This window comes from Vidua macroura, chromosome Z (genome assembly GCF_024509145.1).
Source record: "Vidua macroura isolate BioBank_ID:100142 chromosome Z, ASM2450914v1, whole genome shotgun sequence".
NCBI lineage: Eukaryota > Metazoa > Chordata > Aves > Passeriformes > Viduidae > Vidua > Vidua macroura.
The window spans coordinates 64,399,661-64,417,119 of NC_071611.1; the positions used below are offsets into that span (position 1 = coordinate 64,399,661).

A 17,459-nucleotide genomic window follows, 5' to 3' on the forward strand; every position below is an offset into this window, starting at 1 on the left:
GATTGCTGAAACTATCCAATTGGCAACTAAACACAGCACACAGGTAAGCAGCAAGTTTCCTGCATTTTCAGGGAACAAACCCTATCATCACTGGGCTCTGGAGTCTATCTCTGGCACAGGAGCTTTGCTTCTAAAGAAACAGGAGAAAAGCAGAAAGTGCCATCTGCAGAGCAGGTTGCTGTAGTGACATTTTCTGGAAAGGCAAAAGACAATGGGAAAAATCTAGGGTCAGAGGTTTGACACTAGAGTTCTGCACAACAAAATCTATTTGCCAGCAGGATCCTAGGACAGAAAAATGGGAGTCCTAATCTGACTGCGGTCTGCAATGCTTGTAGCTCACAGGATTTCAGCCTGAGACTGAGTTCATTACTTCTTGTGCAGTTTAGGCATGTATTAAGTAGCCTAGCTTTTGGCACTTGAAACAATGAAGTTTTAAGCACATCTAGGAATACTCTAGCAGACATATAACCATATGTCAGAGCAATTTTGCTAGTGGAAAGATATGTTCACTGAAACTTCCATCAATTTTAGACAAGGTAGCCGGAAGAGGAAAAATTTTACTCTGTTAATCTGAATGGAAGCTATGAAAGTAGAAGTTATATGCCTGTTTTGTGGAATTGGGTATTGACCTTCAGTTGTATCTCTCTGGAGCTGACAGAAAAAGTATCTACCAATTCTTTGACCATCTAACAGAGAGGTCTCAGCTGAGTTGCTCTGGATGGCCATGTATTTGTAGACTAACCCTAGCAAAAGAAGCCAAACTAAAAGAGCAGATTCAAGTTGCCTTGCTGGAATTTATCCAAAGCTCATCACAGGTGCAGAGATTATACATTACTTGAAAAGTAAAATGTGTGATTCTGCTATGTATCTTTGGCACACCATAAAAGTGCACAGAGACATAATACTACATAAGTAGTAAAATATTTATAGCAAGGATGCTGTGAAAACAAATTATCCTGATGATGAAAATGGCTGAATGGTAGATGTCAAAGGCTGGTAATCAGTGGCACAGGGAAGAGTTGGAGGCCTGTGATTGTAGGTCTTAGTCACAGTCCAATATTGGGCCCAGTATCAGTGTCTTCAATGAAGGGGCAGATGCCTCCTCAGCATGTTCACTGATGATTCTGAGCTGGGAGGAGTGGCTGACACCCAAATGCTGTGCAGCCCTTCAGAGACTGCACTGCAGCAGATGGGGCAGCTCCACTCCTTCCCTGTGGCCATGTGTACTTGTTCCTACAGGTTGGCCCAGGCTCTGACAGCACCTGAATTTACAGAGCAACTGAGGTGAGGTCACAGTCATAATCTACCACCAGGATTATCTGTGGGTTCTCTGCTTGTTTGTTCTACCTCTATCGAGGTTGGGATTGAAGGCACTTGAGATGGTGTTTCATATTTGGACTCACCGAATATGTTTATTATTTGTTATCAGTGAAACAGCCTCACAGCCGTGAGTTCTGCAGCCTTTCATTAGCAAGGCACAAAATGGCTAAATATCTCTTGTTACAAGGTGTTTTAAAACTAAACTATCCAATTAAGAAATGACACCTAGACTATTTTCCCTCTTAACCCAATAACTGATCCCTCAAAGCCCACAGCGCAGACTTTTCTGTCCTATTACAAAACATCACTCAAACCCATGAAGAAGGAGGAAGAAGACAGCGAAGAAGAACAAACTGCCTCCACCCTAAAATCTCCATTTTGCTTCATATTTATTTCTATATATTAAAACCCCACACTCTTAAATTTTCCACCCTGTGATATTACACACTTCTAACCAACTACACGCCCAGAATCCCAGTGCTATTAATCAGTTTTGGAAGTCTTCTCCACAGCCTCAAGACAAATGCAGTGGTCTCTTGCAAGTCTGTGCCTTTCAGCAGAGAAAGTTTAAAATTCTCAGCATCCAGGATTCCAGCAATTATGCTTATTCCTAGGATTATTATTATGATTACTATCACATCCACCACCCAATAATGTTACAATGTGATGTCTGCCCCTGTGGCTCTTAGAAACACACTGCTAGTTGGAGGCTGCCCTCTGCCCTCTGGTGCACCCCAGAAAGGAGGGTATCACCAAACAATGAGATCTGAATTACTGGATCCATGGCTGTGGAGAAACAGCAAGGTTAAAGTTTGGTCTATCACAGATCATCAAAAAACCAGCACAGGGGGTTCAGGAAACCAGGAAGAGTTTCAGATGGCACTATGAGGAATGGCTGAATTTCACAATCCATGAAGGAGTGTTTCCCGAGAGATGGCCAAAATGCACAAATAACCTGCACAGGAGAACTAGAGACATGTTGGGAAGGGGAGCCTTGCAAGAGAAAAGCATCAGTGCAGCTATATCTGCAACATCACGTAAGTTTGACATTGCCTAAATAATGCTGTCCCAAATCCCAAGTCTGGGACCAGATCAATTCATGTTGGAAGCAATGGGGAAAAGGGTCATTGGGGTGGAGTTGTTTATGTCAATAGAGGCAGGACTGGAGAAAGTGAAGTGCAAGGGCATCTGAGGAGGGGAAGAAAACACAGAGCCTTTGGTGACTGGCATGAAATACCTATGGTGAGCAGAAGATGTGTGAGAAGAAGAGAAGTAAAAAGCCGTGGTGCAATGGAACATTGGGACAGACATCCCTTGTGCATCACTGAACTGCGGAGGCTGGCAGCACAGAGTGGCAGACTGTGACATTCCAAAGCCTGGCTCTCCAACAATACTGACCTGCCTGGTGTTCTCTTCTGCTGGCCCACCTCAGAAATGATGTCTGTGAGGGCAAAGCCTCTTGTGTTCCACCCAGCCCCCAGCACAGATAGGAATTCTGTGAACTTCTCATTCCTCAGCTTCTCAACTTCAAGAGAATAAGAGCTTCTCTAAATGTCCAGACCAAATAACACATAAAGAGTCACTCCTATTACTGAGTTGAGCAACTGATTAATAACTCATACAGCTTTGCTTTCCAAAAAACTCTTCAGTTCTTCTAATTATCTTTTTGAATGTAGTAAAAAATTTTATACTCACTCTGCACTTTATTAGTGCATTCTATACCATTCTTTGTAGTCCTTATTACTTGCACAAAAATCACATTGCAGTATTTCTCCTTTTTATTAATCTCTTTGGCTACAAGATAAGATACTAAAATTGTGTTGTGGGTAAAGAGGTTGTGAAAAGCACTACTGTGAAAAAAAACAACACAGAACCAGAAAAGTAAATTTTGGGTTCTGTTCATAGCTTGGTCTCAGACCAAGCACACAAAGGTATTTTATGATTACTTTTCCAGATACGTTATCTAAATCTGCATTTTTCCACTGTCAGACTGAATTTTAGAATCACTAATAATTCATCATACCAGTTAAAGGAAAAACTACAATCAGTGAAGTCTGTATTTGTTTGGTATCTTTAAACCCATATACCTTTGAAGTAAAGATTCTGAGAAGTGAAAGGCATAAAAGAAATGGAGTCTTAAAAAATGAAAAAAAATCTGCTTTATCCTCTGTACTCCTCTCTTTAGAAATTTTCATTCCTAATCTTACATTTTACTCTTAGAGGGATGATGTAAAATAACATATTAACAATAATACTCAGTAAACTGAGTATTAGAATAACATGCAATATTTATGAGTGTCTGATTTGTGATGGAACTGTCACAATCAGATGCACCCTTTTGGTATTTTTTGTACATGTGGCTCTTGGAACTCAGATTTGATCAGATTTCAAACTGTTTATATGTTGGATGTGCTGATTATGGTAATTTAGGGCAAAGTATTGATGGATTCAGACTATATAGATAATAGAGTTATTTCTTGTGTAGTTTAGGGAAAGGACCTTTGTCATGTCAGCTCACAAGGAACCACTTTGTCACTAAAACACAGGAAACAAACTCTCTAACCAGTTTTTTATGTTAGAAAGCTGGTATTTTTTTAATATATTGAGTGCATGGGGATAGTTTCACCTAATATGCATATTCACTTTCAAAACTTTTCACTATATATGCACTGTAGCAAATAAAGAAATTAATGTTCATTAGCTATAAGTTCCATAATTCTCTTCATTAATAAGTATTTTATCTCCTGTTTGTTTTCTCACTTCTCATGCTAATTAGCCCCGTTCTCCAGTTTTTTTATTATCTTTTTCCCAAATAGTACATCCAGTACAATTGCTGAACTGACTTGGTTGGTTTTTTCTTTATCTTGAGTTTCTGCAAAATGTCCTTATGGTTCATGAATTTTCCATTACTTGTGTCTAGTTTCAACAACAGATGTCTCTGCAAGGCTTTGTTAACATCCGTCTTGGTCTGAGATCATTGAAACATATCAAAGTGTTGATTACACTTGTTTCAGTGAAACTTAAAAGTTTCAGTAATTTTCCCAAACCATGTTCCCGCAGTACCAGCTTATGACAATATTGCTAAATGCTGGCTACAGTGGCATATGACAGAGCATAAAATTACATTGCTTCAAAATAATTTAAAGAATTAATTAGAAGAGATAATTAAAATAATTAATTAGAAAATTTATGAGTAAAGTTATACAATTTCCCATACTAGTTGTGGCACAAGGCTTATTAGTCACAGATGCAGAGAGTTAAAACAAAGCCACATTTATCCCTAGTGTTTGTAGTAAGCACTGTATGATACAAAACACAAACACTATTGTGCTAAGGTTAAAAGAATTTTTCCCCACTGCTGCATAAACTCCTTTTAAAATAACATAACTTGTTGGGTAACACTTTTAACTACAAGTCCTGTGACTGTCCACAAAAGCATGTTTTACATACTTTCCTCACATACTTCAAAACAAATATTAGATACTACACAGTAACATCTAAAATTTCTAGCTGAAGCATGGAGGCTATGAAATGCTGCTTCTTTAAAAGCATAATTGCATTTTATATATAGTGGTTATCTGGGGAGAGCAGGAGACTACGGAAGGAACTTAAGGGAGCAGAATCACAGAATATTCTGACTTGGCAAAGACTGACCACGATCATAAAGTCCAGTTCCTGGGCCTGCACAGGACACGCCAAGAATCACACCATGGGCCTGAGAGCATTGTCCAAACACTTCTTGAATCCATTAGACTTGCTGATGTGACCATTTCCCTTGGGAGTCTGTTCCAGTGCCCAATTACCCTGTCGGTCAAAAATTTTTTCCTGATATCCAACCAAAACCTCCACTGATTTAACTTCATGCTATTTACTCGAGTCCTGTCACTGGTCACCACAGAGAAGAGATCAGTGTCTGCCCCTCCTCTTCCCTCACAAGAAGTTGTAAGCTGCAATGAGGTCTCCCTTCAGTCTCCTCTTCTACAGGCTGAACATTCCAAATGACCTCAGCTGCTCTTCATTTGGCTTCCTTGCTAGACCCTTCATCATCCTTGTAGCCCTCTTTTGGATGCTCTATAACAGCTTAACGTCTGTTTTACATTGCGTTGCCCAAAACTGTCCCCAGCACTCGACATGAGGCTGCACAAGTGCAATGTAAATTTGCAAGTATACATTAATAAAACCGGAAAAGAAACACAAGCATGCTGCTATTCTGCAAAAATCTACGACATACTGTTTCGCCACAGCCCTTCCTTGAAAAGTTTGGAAAAGGAAACGGAAACATCCCTCTCCCACGAGAGAGCGTCCTGGGCCCGCCCCCCCGCGCCCCACACGCTAAGGCGGCTCCCGGCGTGCCGCGCGCGGGTGCGGCCATGTTGCGGGGCAATGTTCCATAGCAGCACGCAGCGCCGGCACTGGACCTTCCATGGCGAGGAGGAACTGGCGCGGCGCCGCGCTGAGGGGAACCGCCGGGCCCGGGCCAGGGCGGCGGCCAGCGGGAAGGTGCGCAGGGACCCAGGGGTTGCGGGCGCGTGGCGGAGCGGGGCGGCAGGGTGAGACTGCGGCGGACTCAAGCGCGGCTTTGCTTCTCCAAAGGTGCCGCAGGGCGACCCGGTGCTGCTGGAGCCGCACGAGGAGCTGGCGCTATGCAAGTACTACGAGAAGAGGCTGCTGGACTTCTGCGCCGCATTCAAGCCCGCGATGCCGCGGTCTGTTGTGGTAAGCGAGGCGAGGACGCGCCGCAGCCTCGGCCCTCCTTATTCCTTCGCTTGCTGCCTACTTGGTTTGTTCTTGAGAGCGCGGATATCTTTAAATCTCTTTATCTCTTTTCTCTCTTCTAGCACTACAGTCTGTTGCCGCTTTTTGTCTTTTTTGTTTCGTTTTCTGACACGTGAAGCCATTTCAAAACCTGATGTTTTTCAATGTGATCTTTTGCTTGTGGCTCTTAAACTTGCTTGGGTGACTGAACTGTTTTGTTTCCCCTTAGCAAAGACTAGAAACAAAATAGTCGTAGATGGTTGATGGAAATGTTTGATGATACAATGAAACAATCTCCCAGTCGCTGAAGGACGCAGTCCCAAATTTGGGCTGCCGTTCAGATGTTTCTCCAGCATTAGTGCTTCTCTGGCCATAAAATAAGCTGGATCGTGTACTGGCAAAATATTATCCTACAAAGGAAAAACAAAATTATCTTGAACTTATGTGTCTTGAATGCAGAAGACCGTATTTCAGAAGGGAGAAGTGGGGAAGTAGAGCTGAAGAACAGAGTGAAATTGTGCCTCTCTCTCATTAAGACATTAAGATGTATGATTTACATTGTCCCATGTTAGACCTCCCTTTTCCAAGCAGGTGTGTTGAAGAGTACTGTGTTTGAGGGTGCCTTTGAAAGATGGCAGTCACTGCCGTGGCATGTGAAGCCAGACTTATGTTTGAGAAGTAGTTCCTGCAGAGTCTTAATTCTGGAAAGCATTGGCTTTCATGCTGATAAACATGCTGCAAAATTTACCAATGTAAAAAATCAAATTGTTTGAATTGCTTGCAACTTTCAGGATGATTTTTTTTCAGCCTTTGATTTTTAAATTTCGTTTTAATACCAAATTCTTTTCATAAAGGTACTGTTGGCTTTTTTAAGCATTGTCTTCTAAAACATGTCTAAAAACAAAGAAAATTATTTTGTATTACAGTTGTAGTGTAAGGTTCTTGCAGGCAAAATAAAGACTTTGAAATATGTAATTTCTGTGTGCGTGAAATACTTAATTTCTGGCTGTATGTGTTTTAGTGCCTCAGTGTGTGTGCCTGTAGTATATATCCAAACTTGCTGGTTTTGTGGGTTTTTGGGGGTTTTTTTATGTATTTATATATTTTTTCCTTAATCCATTTTTATTTTTTACCTACCTTTTTGTTTTCAATTTAGGGTACAGCTTGCATGTATTTCAAACGTTTTTACCTCAATAACTCAGTGATGGAGCATCATCCTCGGATAATAATGTGAGTTATCAATACTTCTTGAGTTACTCTATCAAGTGGAATATTAGAGGTATGATCTTTATATTTGTAAAAATGTGAAAAAAAAAACAAGAAAGAAAATCTGAGAGCTTAAGTAGGAGTAAAGACAAAATATGATTAGTTTCACTATCTTTTTGCTCTATTCAGAATATATTTAAAAATACACATTTTCTGAGCAGAACTTTCGATAGGAGAATGGATGCTGCATATGTTGTTTGCTTTTTTGTTTTTTTTCCCTCCTCAAGGCTAACATGCACATTTTTGGCCTGTAAAGTAGATGAATTTAATGTATCCAGTGCACAGTTTGTTGGTAACCTTCGAGAAAGTCCTCTTGGACAGGAAAAAGCTCTTGAACAAATACTGGAATATGAACTGCTACTTATTCAGCAACTGAACTTCCACCTGATCATCCACAATCCATACAGGCCATTTGAGGGATTTCTAATTGATATTAAGGTAATACTCTCTGATATGCTATATGCTCTGTTTAGTAAAGTAATACAAGTCTGTCATGCATTGACTTAAAAAACTTACATGCATTGACTTAAAAAACTTAATTTCCTTTTGAAATTAAGTGATTTAAAAGATCTAATTTCTACAGTGATAGACAAATACCTGAAAGATGGTTGTCTTGCTTGTGGTCTTTAAGTCATTTAGTATATTTTTGGAATAAAAATATGGTCTGCTACTTTTTAGCGTTATAAAATACTGTCGAATTTTGTATTCTGAGCTCATGAACAGGAATGACAAACAGCTGCCTTTTTTTCTAAATCATTGCTTTTTAGACTCGCTATCCAGTGCTGGAAAATCCTGAAGTTTTGAGGAAAACAGCTGATGACTTCCTTAATCGAGTGGCTCTGACAGATGCATATCTGCTCTTTACTCCCTCACAGATTGCTCTCACTGCCATATTATCTAGTGGCTCAAGAGCAGGAATTAATATGGAAAGGTAGTATTTTCTTTCTTATATGTGTGATTTAAACAATCTGCTTCTTGTATAAAATTATTTTGCTCTAGACATTCTTAACTACTAGAATTGTGTATTTACTGATTGCTAGCACTTGTCTTTCTTTATGGTTTAGAATGGCAGTGGTACTTTTCATTTTCACAAATAGGTGATGAAAGCAGTTAGTTGCTGTCTGGTTTTTCTATTCCTTTAGAAGAAGTTTAAAAAAAACCCCAATGACTTTGCCTTAACTAGAACAGCACAGGATTTTCAGACTCAGTCTCAGGGTTGCACAGGGAAGAAAGTGGAAATGTGGTAGAAACTGAGTCAACGGAAGTGACACTGAACTGACAGCTTATGGGTATGCTGTAACATGCTGTGTTTGGTTGCTGCAACTGTTCAGTTTCCATGGATATGCACCAGGGCTAAGGTGTTGCTTTAAATCACTCTTCTCTTTCCCTTCTGTGTCCTTGCCACTGGTGTTTGCAGAGGTACTGTCAAACAGTTTGATACCTTTGCTGAAATGTGCAGTTTGTTTGGTTTAGTTTTCTTATGGACAAAACATATGCTTTTGTTCAGGTGAACAGCTGAGGTGATTGCTGTAAGGAGCTGTACCTGGCATGTTTTAATATCATGCCACTGCATGTGAGCATTTTGCATCTGGAGTGTAACACCTGCTCTAAATCCAAAAAGTTCTTTTAATCTTCCATCTGTTCTAAGTGTATGTCAAATCTTTCTAGTTCTAAAATAAGGAGTGTTGGGAGTATTCTTTACAGGATTCACTGTCTTCTGAGAATTGTATAAAAACATTCAGGTGCTTACTTTTGTTTGAAACTTCATCTCATTCTTAGATCTGTATTCTGTACTGCTTGTGCCAAAATTCAGAAAACCATCCTTGCAAAAAGAATGAAAATAATTTGTAGATAATGTGTGATTCAAGGTGTCTGAACTTTGTTGGCACGTTCAGGAAAAATTCAAGTCTTTGCTACCTGTCTGCACCATACAGTTGTATGTACCTTGTCATTTACTGTTTGATGTGAGTTTTTGCTGCAGACATGAGAGGAGCTGATGGTCTGTGGACCTGTGATCAGGTGCAGCTGCAGAGGTGGTACAGAACACGTGAGAATTGGAAAACCTGTTGCTGTCATGGGGGAAGGGATAGAACTCCTTGGTTTTTGTAGGTGTTGGTGAGGAGGATTGCTCATGTTTGTTTTATCCAGGCAGTGTGCATTAGTGTTTTTACTAAAAAGAAGTTTGATCTTGTTGGGAAGAGGAAGGGACCCATAGGCTTATGCAAGACATAAGCCTTTAGTGTTTAGTAATAGCTTTCAGCTGCCAAAAGAAGCAGGCCTGTCTTGCAAGCTCTGCTGTTGGTCAGTCTGAAAACCACTGCTTGCTTGTCCTGTAGGCGTATTGTACAATAGTGTGATGTTGTCATAAAGTCATAAATGTAATTTGACATAGCTCCATGAGGCTTAGAAATACCTAATTTGGCAGTGATATTTCTACGTGACTGGGGGAATATTTATGTCACCTTCTTACAATGACAGATTAGCTTTTTTATCACTTTATAGCACTTAAGTAAACAAAGCATTCTTACTTACCTAATTATAAAGCTCTAGGAGATGTTAATTATAAATAATACACTTTTACTAACTCACAAATGATTGCCATAAATTATTATGACACTTTAAAAATTTACTCTTCAATGTCTCTTTGCAGCTATTTATCAGAAAGTCTTATGCTGAAAGAAGACAGATCAACCTTATCTAGATTACTAGATGACATGAAATGTAAGTAAACATTGGAAAAGTATATTAAAGAATATCTCAAAACTAGGAAGAACCATCTTTTTCCAAATTACAAAAGCTTTAGCTAGAAAGTTTTCCTTCAAATGGTTCTCTTCACCTTAAGGCATGCATAAGTAATCTGCAGACAGTAGAATGAACTACCCAGCATGTGGATGGAAGGGGAAAAAAGACAGACAAAATGAACAAATAAATTAAACAAATTAACATGAACAAAAATAAATAAATTAACAGGCAGAGGACCTGCCTGATGCTTTCAGAATGTAAGTGCTAGAGTCAGTTAAGTGGTAGCAGCTGATTCAAAAGTGAGACATCTATTTTGAGAACTAGATAACGGTATCTGTAGGACAGAACTACATTGCTTTTTAAGTCACCATATCTTAAACATTACAGCTTCAGGCAAAGCCTGCATGTAATAACACCACCAGAAGGTACGGTTTGTAAGCTAAATGACTAATGTGATATGCCAGTATTTATACTGCACATCTGTTTTGCAGCTATAAGATGTTTCAGAAGATGCTTAGCTTCACTAGTGTGAGAAATATCTGTGTGTATATTTTACAAATATTAAGAATACTACCATGGTTTAGCTAAGCTAAAAGGGAATGTAGTGCACTGATTACTACCTTTTTGTATTTAAATGAAAAGGTTGTGATATGAAATTCCCAGTAAGTAATCAGTTACTGAATGCATTAAGCTAATGCATGCACTTCAAATGGGAGTGGTGGCAGTGAAACTAGGCTGGCTGATATGAGCAGTGAATGCACCATACAAGTAACCAGGGTCTACAAATTCAATGTACCTTTAATTCATAAAATTTAAGATGTCCTTCAGTTTCTGGTCTCCTAACAAATCAGGTCTTCAGACTTCCATTGCTGAGGTGGAAGGGAATGCTGGGATCACTTACTCTTCACTCCAGTTATTGTGGATGGTAGCTTTAGCCCAAAGGCAGCTCTTCCATAAACGTAAGACAGTTGGAAGGAAATTTTTCAAACATTTGTAAATTACTTCTACTGAGTACTGGTGGTAGAGAAAAAAACTTGTAAATTTAATTTGCATTATTAGAAAGACTGGAACTGGTATTTTTTTAGGACGGCAGGTATAATGTTGATTGCAAAAAATACCTGTGTATTTTGAAGCTTGTTAGCAGAGTAATGCAAACTCTGCCTTAAGGAAATCCAGAGTGAGTGATGCTGGAGACTTGTTTCAGTGTAGTTAAAATGAGGAAAGGAAGGATGAACTGTTGGCTCAAGCCTGACTATGACATAAGCAATACTGAGCCATGCTGGAGACTGGATAGGCTTATGTGATTCACGAGTCTGATGGGTTGACCTCAGCTCAATGCCAAGTGACCACTAAAGTCACCTTATCACTGACCTCCCTAGTTGGGCAGGGGAGAGAAAAGTACAAGTTCATGGGCTAAGATAAGGGCAGGGAGAGGTCACTCACCAGTCACTGTCATGGGCAAAACAGACACAACTAGGGGCAATTAATCACCAAGCAAATAAGAGTAGGGTAATGAGAAGTGAAAACCAAATCTTAAAAAGACCTTTCTCCCACCCCTCCCTTCTTCCTGGATTCAATTTCACTCCTGAATTCTCTCCCTCCAGTGCAGGGAGACTGTAGTCAGCTTACCATATGTTTCTGTTGCTCCTTCCTCCTCACATTCTTCCCTCACTGCAGTGTGGAGTCCCTCCCACAGAGACAATCTTCTACCAATTTTTACAACATGAGTCCTTCCCACATGCTGCAGTTCTTCATTAACTGCTGTAATGTGGGTCCATTACACGGGATGCAGCCCTTCAGGAATAGGCTGCTTCAGTGCCGGTCTCCCATGTAATGGGGTCACAAATCTTGCCAGCAAACCTTCTGTAGTGTAGGTTTCTCTTCTGTATATGGTATGGTACATAGCATGGTATTCCCAATGGGTCACAACGTCCTTCAGGCACACCTATCTGCTCCAAAGTCTCCTCCTCTACAGGTTGCAGGTGCATCTGCATACTCCACACTCCTGCTGACCTCCATGTAGGGGCAGAGCTGCTTCACCATGGTATGCACCAGGAGCTGCAGGGGAATCTGTTCAAGTGCCTGGAGCACTACCTTCCTAATGTTTCTCCCTGACCCTGGTAGATGTAGGGTGTAGATGTCCTCATATATTCTCATCCTTCTTTCCAGCAGCCATGAGTGTTGCACCAGCATTTGGATTTTGTCCTTTAAATCTGTTATCACAGATGTACATCCACTGTCACTTAATACGCTTGGCCTTGGCCAGTGGTGGATACATCTTCGAGCCATCTGGCATTACCTCTGTTGTGCAAGGGGGGAGCCCCTAGCAGCGTCTCAGAGAAGCCACCTCTATAGGCCCCCCACTACCAACATCTTGCCATGTAGACCCAACACAAGGCAGAGCAGAAATTATCTGTGTGCTTACAGCTGTTTTGTTGTCATTTTAGGCATGAAAAATCTCATAAAAAAATATGAACTGCCGAGGCCTGAAGAGGTTGCTGCTCTAAAACAGAAGTTAGAGAAGTGTCACAGCTTGGACCTGTCATTTAATATAAACCCGTAAGTATATCTTGCATGTGTTAAACTTTGGCCTTTTTTATTGGCATAGGAACATTAATATTTTCTTACCTGTGTGAGTGATGGAAAATGAAAACCTTTAAACATTCACATAGTGTTTGCCTGCTTGCTATAGCTACTGGAAGCCGAGATCGAAGACTCAAAGTAGTGCTTTCACTAATACATCAACAGGTTCTTTTGTGCTGATCTGCAAGGCAAGCTGATTATTTTGTAAAACTGGAATACTCGGTGACTTCTAAGGTGTGACCACTTGATGTTGCATGTGATGAGAACTTTAAAATCAGGAGATTAAAACAAGAAGGTTTTAAAGGCTTAATGTTTTCTTAAGAATTATGTGGATGGCAAAGGACTGCACCCTGAACTTCCAGCAAGCTGCATGCCAAGGCTTTGGTAGTTTTTTTATGGAACAGGTATGTCCATAATGTAATCCTGGGGTCAAATAGAGTCTTAGGTTATAAAAATACCCTAAGCATTTCACTTTTCCTCTGGGTTAGGAAGAAGAGGAAAGGTTATGAAGATGATGAATATGTCACAAAGAAATGTAAAATGGATGAGGTTAGTAAACCTATTGTACAAGTTTTTCCTGTTTTTTTTTCCATTCTTAATGCCAAGACAAAAGTGACACAGCTACTGAGATAAACTTATGCATCTGTAATATAAGTTTACTTGTTGCTCACAAGTAAAATTGTGACTGAACCTTTTTCAACCTTTTTTTTTCACTTTAAATGAGCCAGATGTTCTTGAACATCCCTGTATTTGTGGAAAGGGGAATGAATATGCAGACCATGCTTCCTGTTGTTTTTTGTGCTTTCAAAGTTTTTATTTGGTTTCTTGCTCAAAGCAGTGTAGAGTGTTGGACTAAATTTATGTCAGACAATTTGTTAACAAGGCTGTGTGAATTACCGATGTGTTGCTAGTACTTTGTGTTATAAGACCAAGTATAAATAAGGTGGAGATAAACTGATGAGGGTGACTCAACAAATACAAACAGTATTAAAGTTGTCCTTCACATCCAAGATGAACACTTTCCAGAGCTTTTGTTTGGACAATAGACAGGAAATTGGAGAGAGTCCATGCTGGCAGAGGTGTAGAACCCTTTTTAACTGGACTCACTTTGATACTAAATAGTCAAAGACACACTAAGTGTAGCATCTAGAAAAACATGCTAACATCTATAGAGGGTCACCTATCAAAATCTGAAGATAAAAGACAAGATTTGTGTCTTGCTGTTAGAGATTATCATAGTAGGTTGATGCTATAGTATCAGATTCTAAAACATTATTTAAACAAGATTATAATAAAATTGGCATTGAAAGTAAAGTCTAACAAAATGTGGGACCTTGAACTTCTTTTATAATTTTATTGCTGCAAAAACTTTTAATAAGTTTTCATTCCAAATGCCAGTCTTCAAAAGTATACTAAAACTGGCAACTCCATAAAACAGGCACTTGGAATCACTTTATGACAAAATGACTTAGAACTAACAGGTCCATGTGAGCTTTGGAGGTTTCACTTCTTCCCTGACCCAGTTTAATTTGTATTAGTTACTCTACTATGGTCTGAGGCAGTTTTGAGCTTCTTTTAAATTCATATCTGTAATTATTTTCCAAATGAGTAATCTGATAGGATATTTACATAGCCTACAGCACTTCATGATCAACTTTTGTACAGTTCCAAAGGTCCTGGAACTCATGATTTTTCATTACTGGTGTATCTGAACTGGGTTTCTACTTGTGTAATTTCACTTCTGAGTAATAACCACATGATAGAGCAGATCTCAGCTGGCCAGGACATTAAGGAGAAAGCGTGCTTAACTTTTTGAAAGCTTACAGAGTGTGCAAACTGCTCATACCTTATTAATGGCTTCATTAATCCTGTAGTTAGCTGGTATTAGACTGTAGTCTACAAAGCCATGAAAAGCACAAGACATTAGTAGAAGGTGCAGTATGAGCTGTTTTGGAAATCTCTGCATAGTTATCCAACATAAAGCTCATGCTTCTTTATCTCAGGTGCTGAAAGGAGCTGCTAACATGACTCTGTGTGCATGACTGTAAGCATAGGTATGGATAACTAGCTTTAAAGGCCTGACTTGCCCCAAGTTAAAATATTTTTTTAGTCTTCAGTTCATGGAATTTCTGTCTAAGTTCTTTAATCCAGAGCATAAGGAGCACATCACCACACACAGATGTCACTCAAGGTGCTGTATTTTCTCCTTCTGTTAGGAAGAGTGGACTGATGATGATCTTGTGGATTCAGCATCACTTTGAAGGAAGATGGACTACTATCACTGCAGGAACTACTCTCTGGTGTCAGGTGTGACTACCTGCCACAGGTTCCTTATTATGTGTCCTAAGGTCTTTGTGCTGTTACTTCTTACCTTGGCAGTAAAGCCTTTACTTTCCTAAAAGATTAAGTTGTGGTTCCATTAAACCCTCATCCAATACATGGGAGACCAGCAAGATTTGGTTCAAGAAATCTGGCCCTTGTTTTTGGTTCAGAAGCAGTTTGCTGTGGCTGCAATGTAGTGTTATGAGCACCAGCTGATTTATTCCCTTTTCATACACCCAGTTAGAGTTCTACAATACACACACACACCTACATGCAGCTTTGGGTGTTGCCCAGTTTCATTCTCTTTGCTGCATTTTGTGTGTAAATTAAATAGGCAGCTCTGTCTTCCAGTTTGTATTTTTACCATGTTATATTGCCTGTACCAAAGCAATCAAATCTACAAAATAATCCCTTTTACACACTCTGTTAAAGATCTAATTAGGACACACTGAAAGGTTAATTACTTAATCCTCTGAGATGCAGTTCAACATAGACTTGACATGGTTATTGGACAATCTAAGAAAAGACTTCTCTAATAACAAGGTGTTGCAAACACATGTATTGTCACTATGGAGGAGCATCATACACGTCTGCCCAGTGCCATACTTGCGTATTTGGGAGCTTTCACCTTCAAAAAGCTGTTCCAGCTGGAGACCACTTGAATTTAACAGCAAAGGTGTAAAAGCAAAGTCTCTGATTTTATGTGATTGAGCAGTTCTCATAAACAGGAAAAACACTCTAGGTGCTGTAAAGGTTTACAACAGTGTTTGTATGATAAAATTATTTAAGTGGTTATCTCATTAGTCTTGTCAGTGTATCCTTTCATTCCCTGTTATATCACTGCCTAGAATGTAACACACAGTGATGATGAAATACCCTTCAAATCAACAGCACATTTTACTTCTCAATTTTTTTAACAGTTTATGGCAGTGCAGTGGGCAGGAACACTTTACACTAGACAAGGTTGCTCCAAGTCTCATCCAATGTCACCTTCAACACTTCCTGGGATTGGGGCATCACTGGCTTCTCTGGTACTCTGCCAGTGCCTCACCCCACTCACAGGGAAAAATTTATTTTTATTAAATCTCAACCTATGCAAGGAGTTTTAACATCTGTTTCCTCACCCAGTGATGTACAAATTAAGGCATAGGGACAAGGTAATGCTGTCTGAGGACTCATGCTCAGAAAGCAACACATTGTAAACACTGCGAAGTATGCCACCAGTGCAGACACTAAAAAATTTCCACAGCAGCCACTCAGCCAGTTTCCACAGAGTTAGAAATATGCCGCTTGATTTATTTTAAAAACTTACTTTTCACTTATAAAAATATTTATGCTAGATTTACAGTACAAAAAAGACCAAACAATACCTATTTTATAAAATGGTTTAATGAATGCATGCATGTCTGATATAATGATCAATAAATTTACTGAATTCAAATTATTTACTATTGTAAACGTTTTACAAAAGCATTGTGATTTATCTGGATATACAGTTCTTGATGGAAGAACTATTCAGACTGAATCAGTGGCACATCAGAAAAATAAAGCTGACAAGACCCATTCTGCATATTCTCTTTCAACATCATTCCAGCAAGAGAAACAGCATGGTATAAAACATGTACAGTGAAGGTTGTTCCTACCATAACATCAAATTCTGGAAACTGTAAATATAAGTTAAAAGTGGTTGAAACAGTCAGAAGTCATAATTATTGTAACCAGTCAGAAATTACAGTAAGAAATGTTATCCAGTTAGTTATAGGTGGTTGTCAGAACAACGCCTTTCTTCTCATGTCAGTTGATAATTCTTTTCCAATCAGACAGCAAAAACTTTGGCAATCAGATGTGCTGAAAATTTCAAAGTCCTAGACACAGTCACAGCATTTTCTCTTCAAAAGGTGAACTGTACACCAAGGCTCAGAGGTTGTGAAATTTCATTGTTTCCAAGTGGAAAAAAAAAAGTGCAAATGTCCTGCACAGATAGCTTAACAAAAGCTGCTGGTACAATCATTCACCAACAGGATGTTTGTTTTCTTTTTGCATAGTTCACACATCACTGGGAATGTGACAGGGTGTGCTATTTTTGGCAAGAGCAAGAAGGATGTGTTACTGGTGAGAGTTGCCATGTTGGGCATGGTGGATCCATGCAGAATTCAGGTAGAGAGCTGCTACCTGATGTTGTTAGACACCGAATACTGATTTTGTTTTTGTTGTAGCAGTTCAGTAATGGCCAAAAGCTTCTTAAGAACGTGCTGCAAAAGAGAGTGAGTCAGTAAAACTACATGTTAGCTACTGGAGACAGAAAATGCCTTCCTGAGCAGCATTTTCAGCATCAGCCTATCAGACCTGTGACTTGAATTTTAAATATATTACTAGAAAGAGAAAATGTCTGATTCCCTAGCCAATAAGGGTAGTCTTAAAACAATGTTATGGACTTTGCCTGTCCTCCCATGGATCTTCTTGCTTCTTTG

At 39.4% G+C, this 17,459-nt stretch overlaps 2 protein-coding genes across 2 annotated transcripts in view; one reads left to right on the forward strand and one right to left on the reverse strand.

The window, feature by feature from the left end:
- The first annotated feature begins 5,653 nt into the window (after positions 1–5,653).
- Positions 5,654–15,069, forward strand: CCNH (cyclin H). The gene is made up of 9 exons (XM_054004309.1): positions 5,654–5,820; positions 5,914–6,036; positions 7,232–7,305; positions 7,569–7,779; positions 8,109–8,272; positions 9,992–10,062; positions 12,531–12,642; positions 13,155–13,215; positions 14,883–15,069. Exons 1-9 carry the CDS (start codon positions 5,704–5,706, stop codon positions 14,925–14,927), a joined length of 978 nt encoding a protein of 325 aa, XP_053860284.1. The 5' UTR covers positions 5,654–5,703; the 3' UTR covers positions 14,928–15,069.
- Positions 15,070–16,359: 1,290 nt separating this feature from the next.
- Positions 16,360–17,459, reverse strand: part of RASA1 (RAS p21 protein activator 1) — a 53,552-nt gene continuing 52,452 nt past the window's right edge. The window contains exon 25 of the mRNA XM_054004307.1: positions 16,360–17,240. Within this exon, the coding sequence (XP_053860282.1) occupies positions 17,157–17,240 (84 nt within the window). The 3' untranslated portion in view covers positions 16,360–17,156. The remainder of the gene's footprint in view (positions 17,241–17,459) is intronic.

Coding starts and splice junctions, on each gene's coding strand:
- CCNH (XM_054004309.1), top strand. CDS start 5,704: ATGTTCCATAGCAGCACGCAGCGCCGGCACTGGACCTTCCATGGCGAG. Junction 6,037..7,231: donor CGATGCCGCGGTCTGTTGTG/GTAAGCGAGGCG, acceptor TTTTCAATTTAG/GGTACAGCTTGCATGTATTT. Junction 10,063..12,530: donor ATTACTAGATGACATGAAAT/GTAAGTAAACAT, acceptor TTGTCATTTTAG/GCATGAAAAATCTCATAAAA.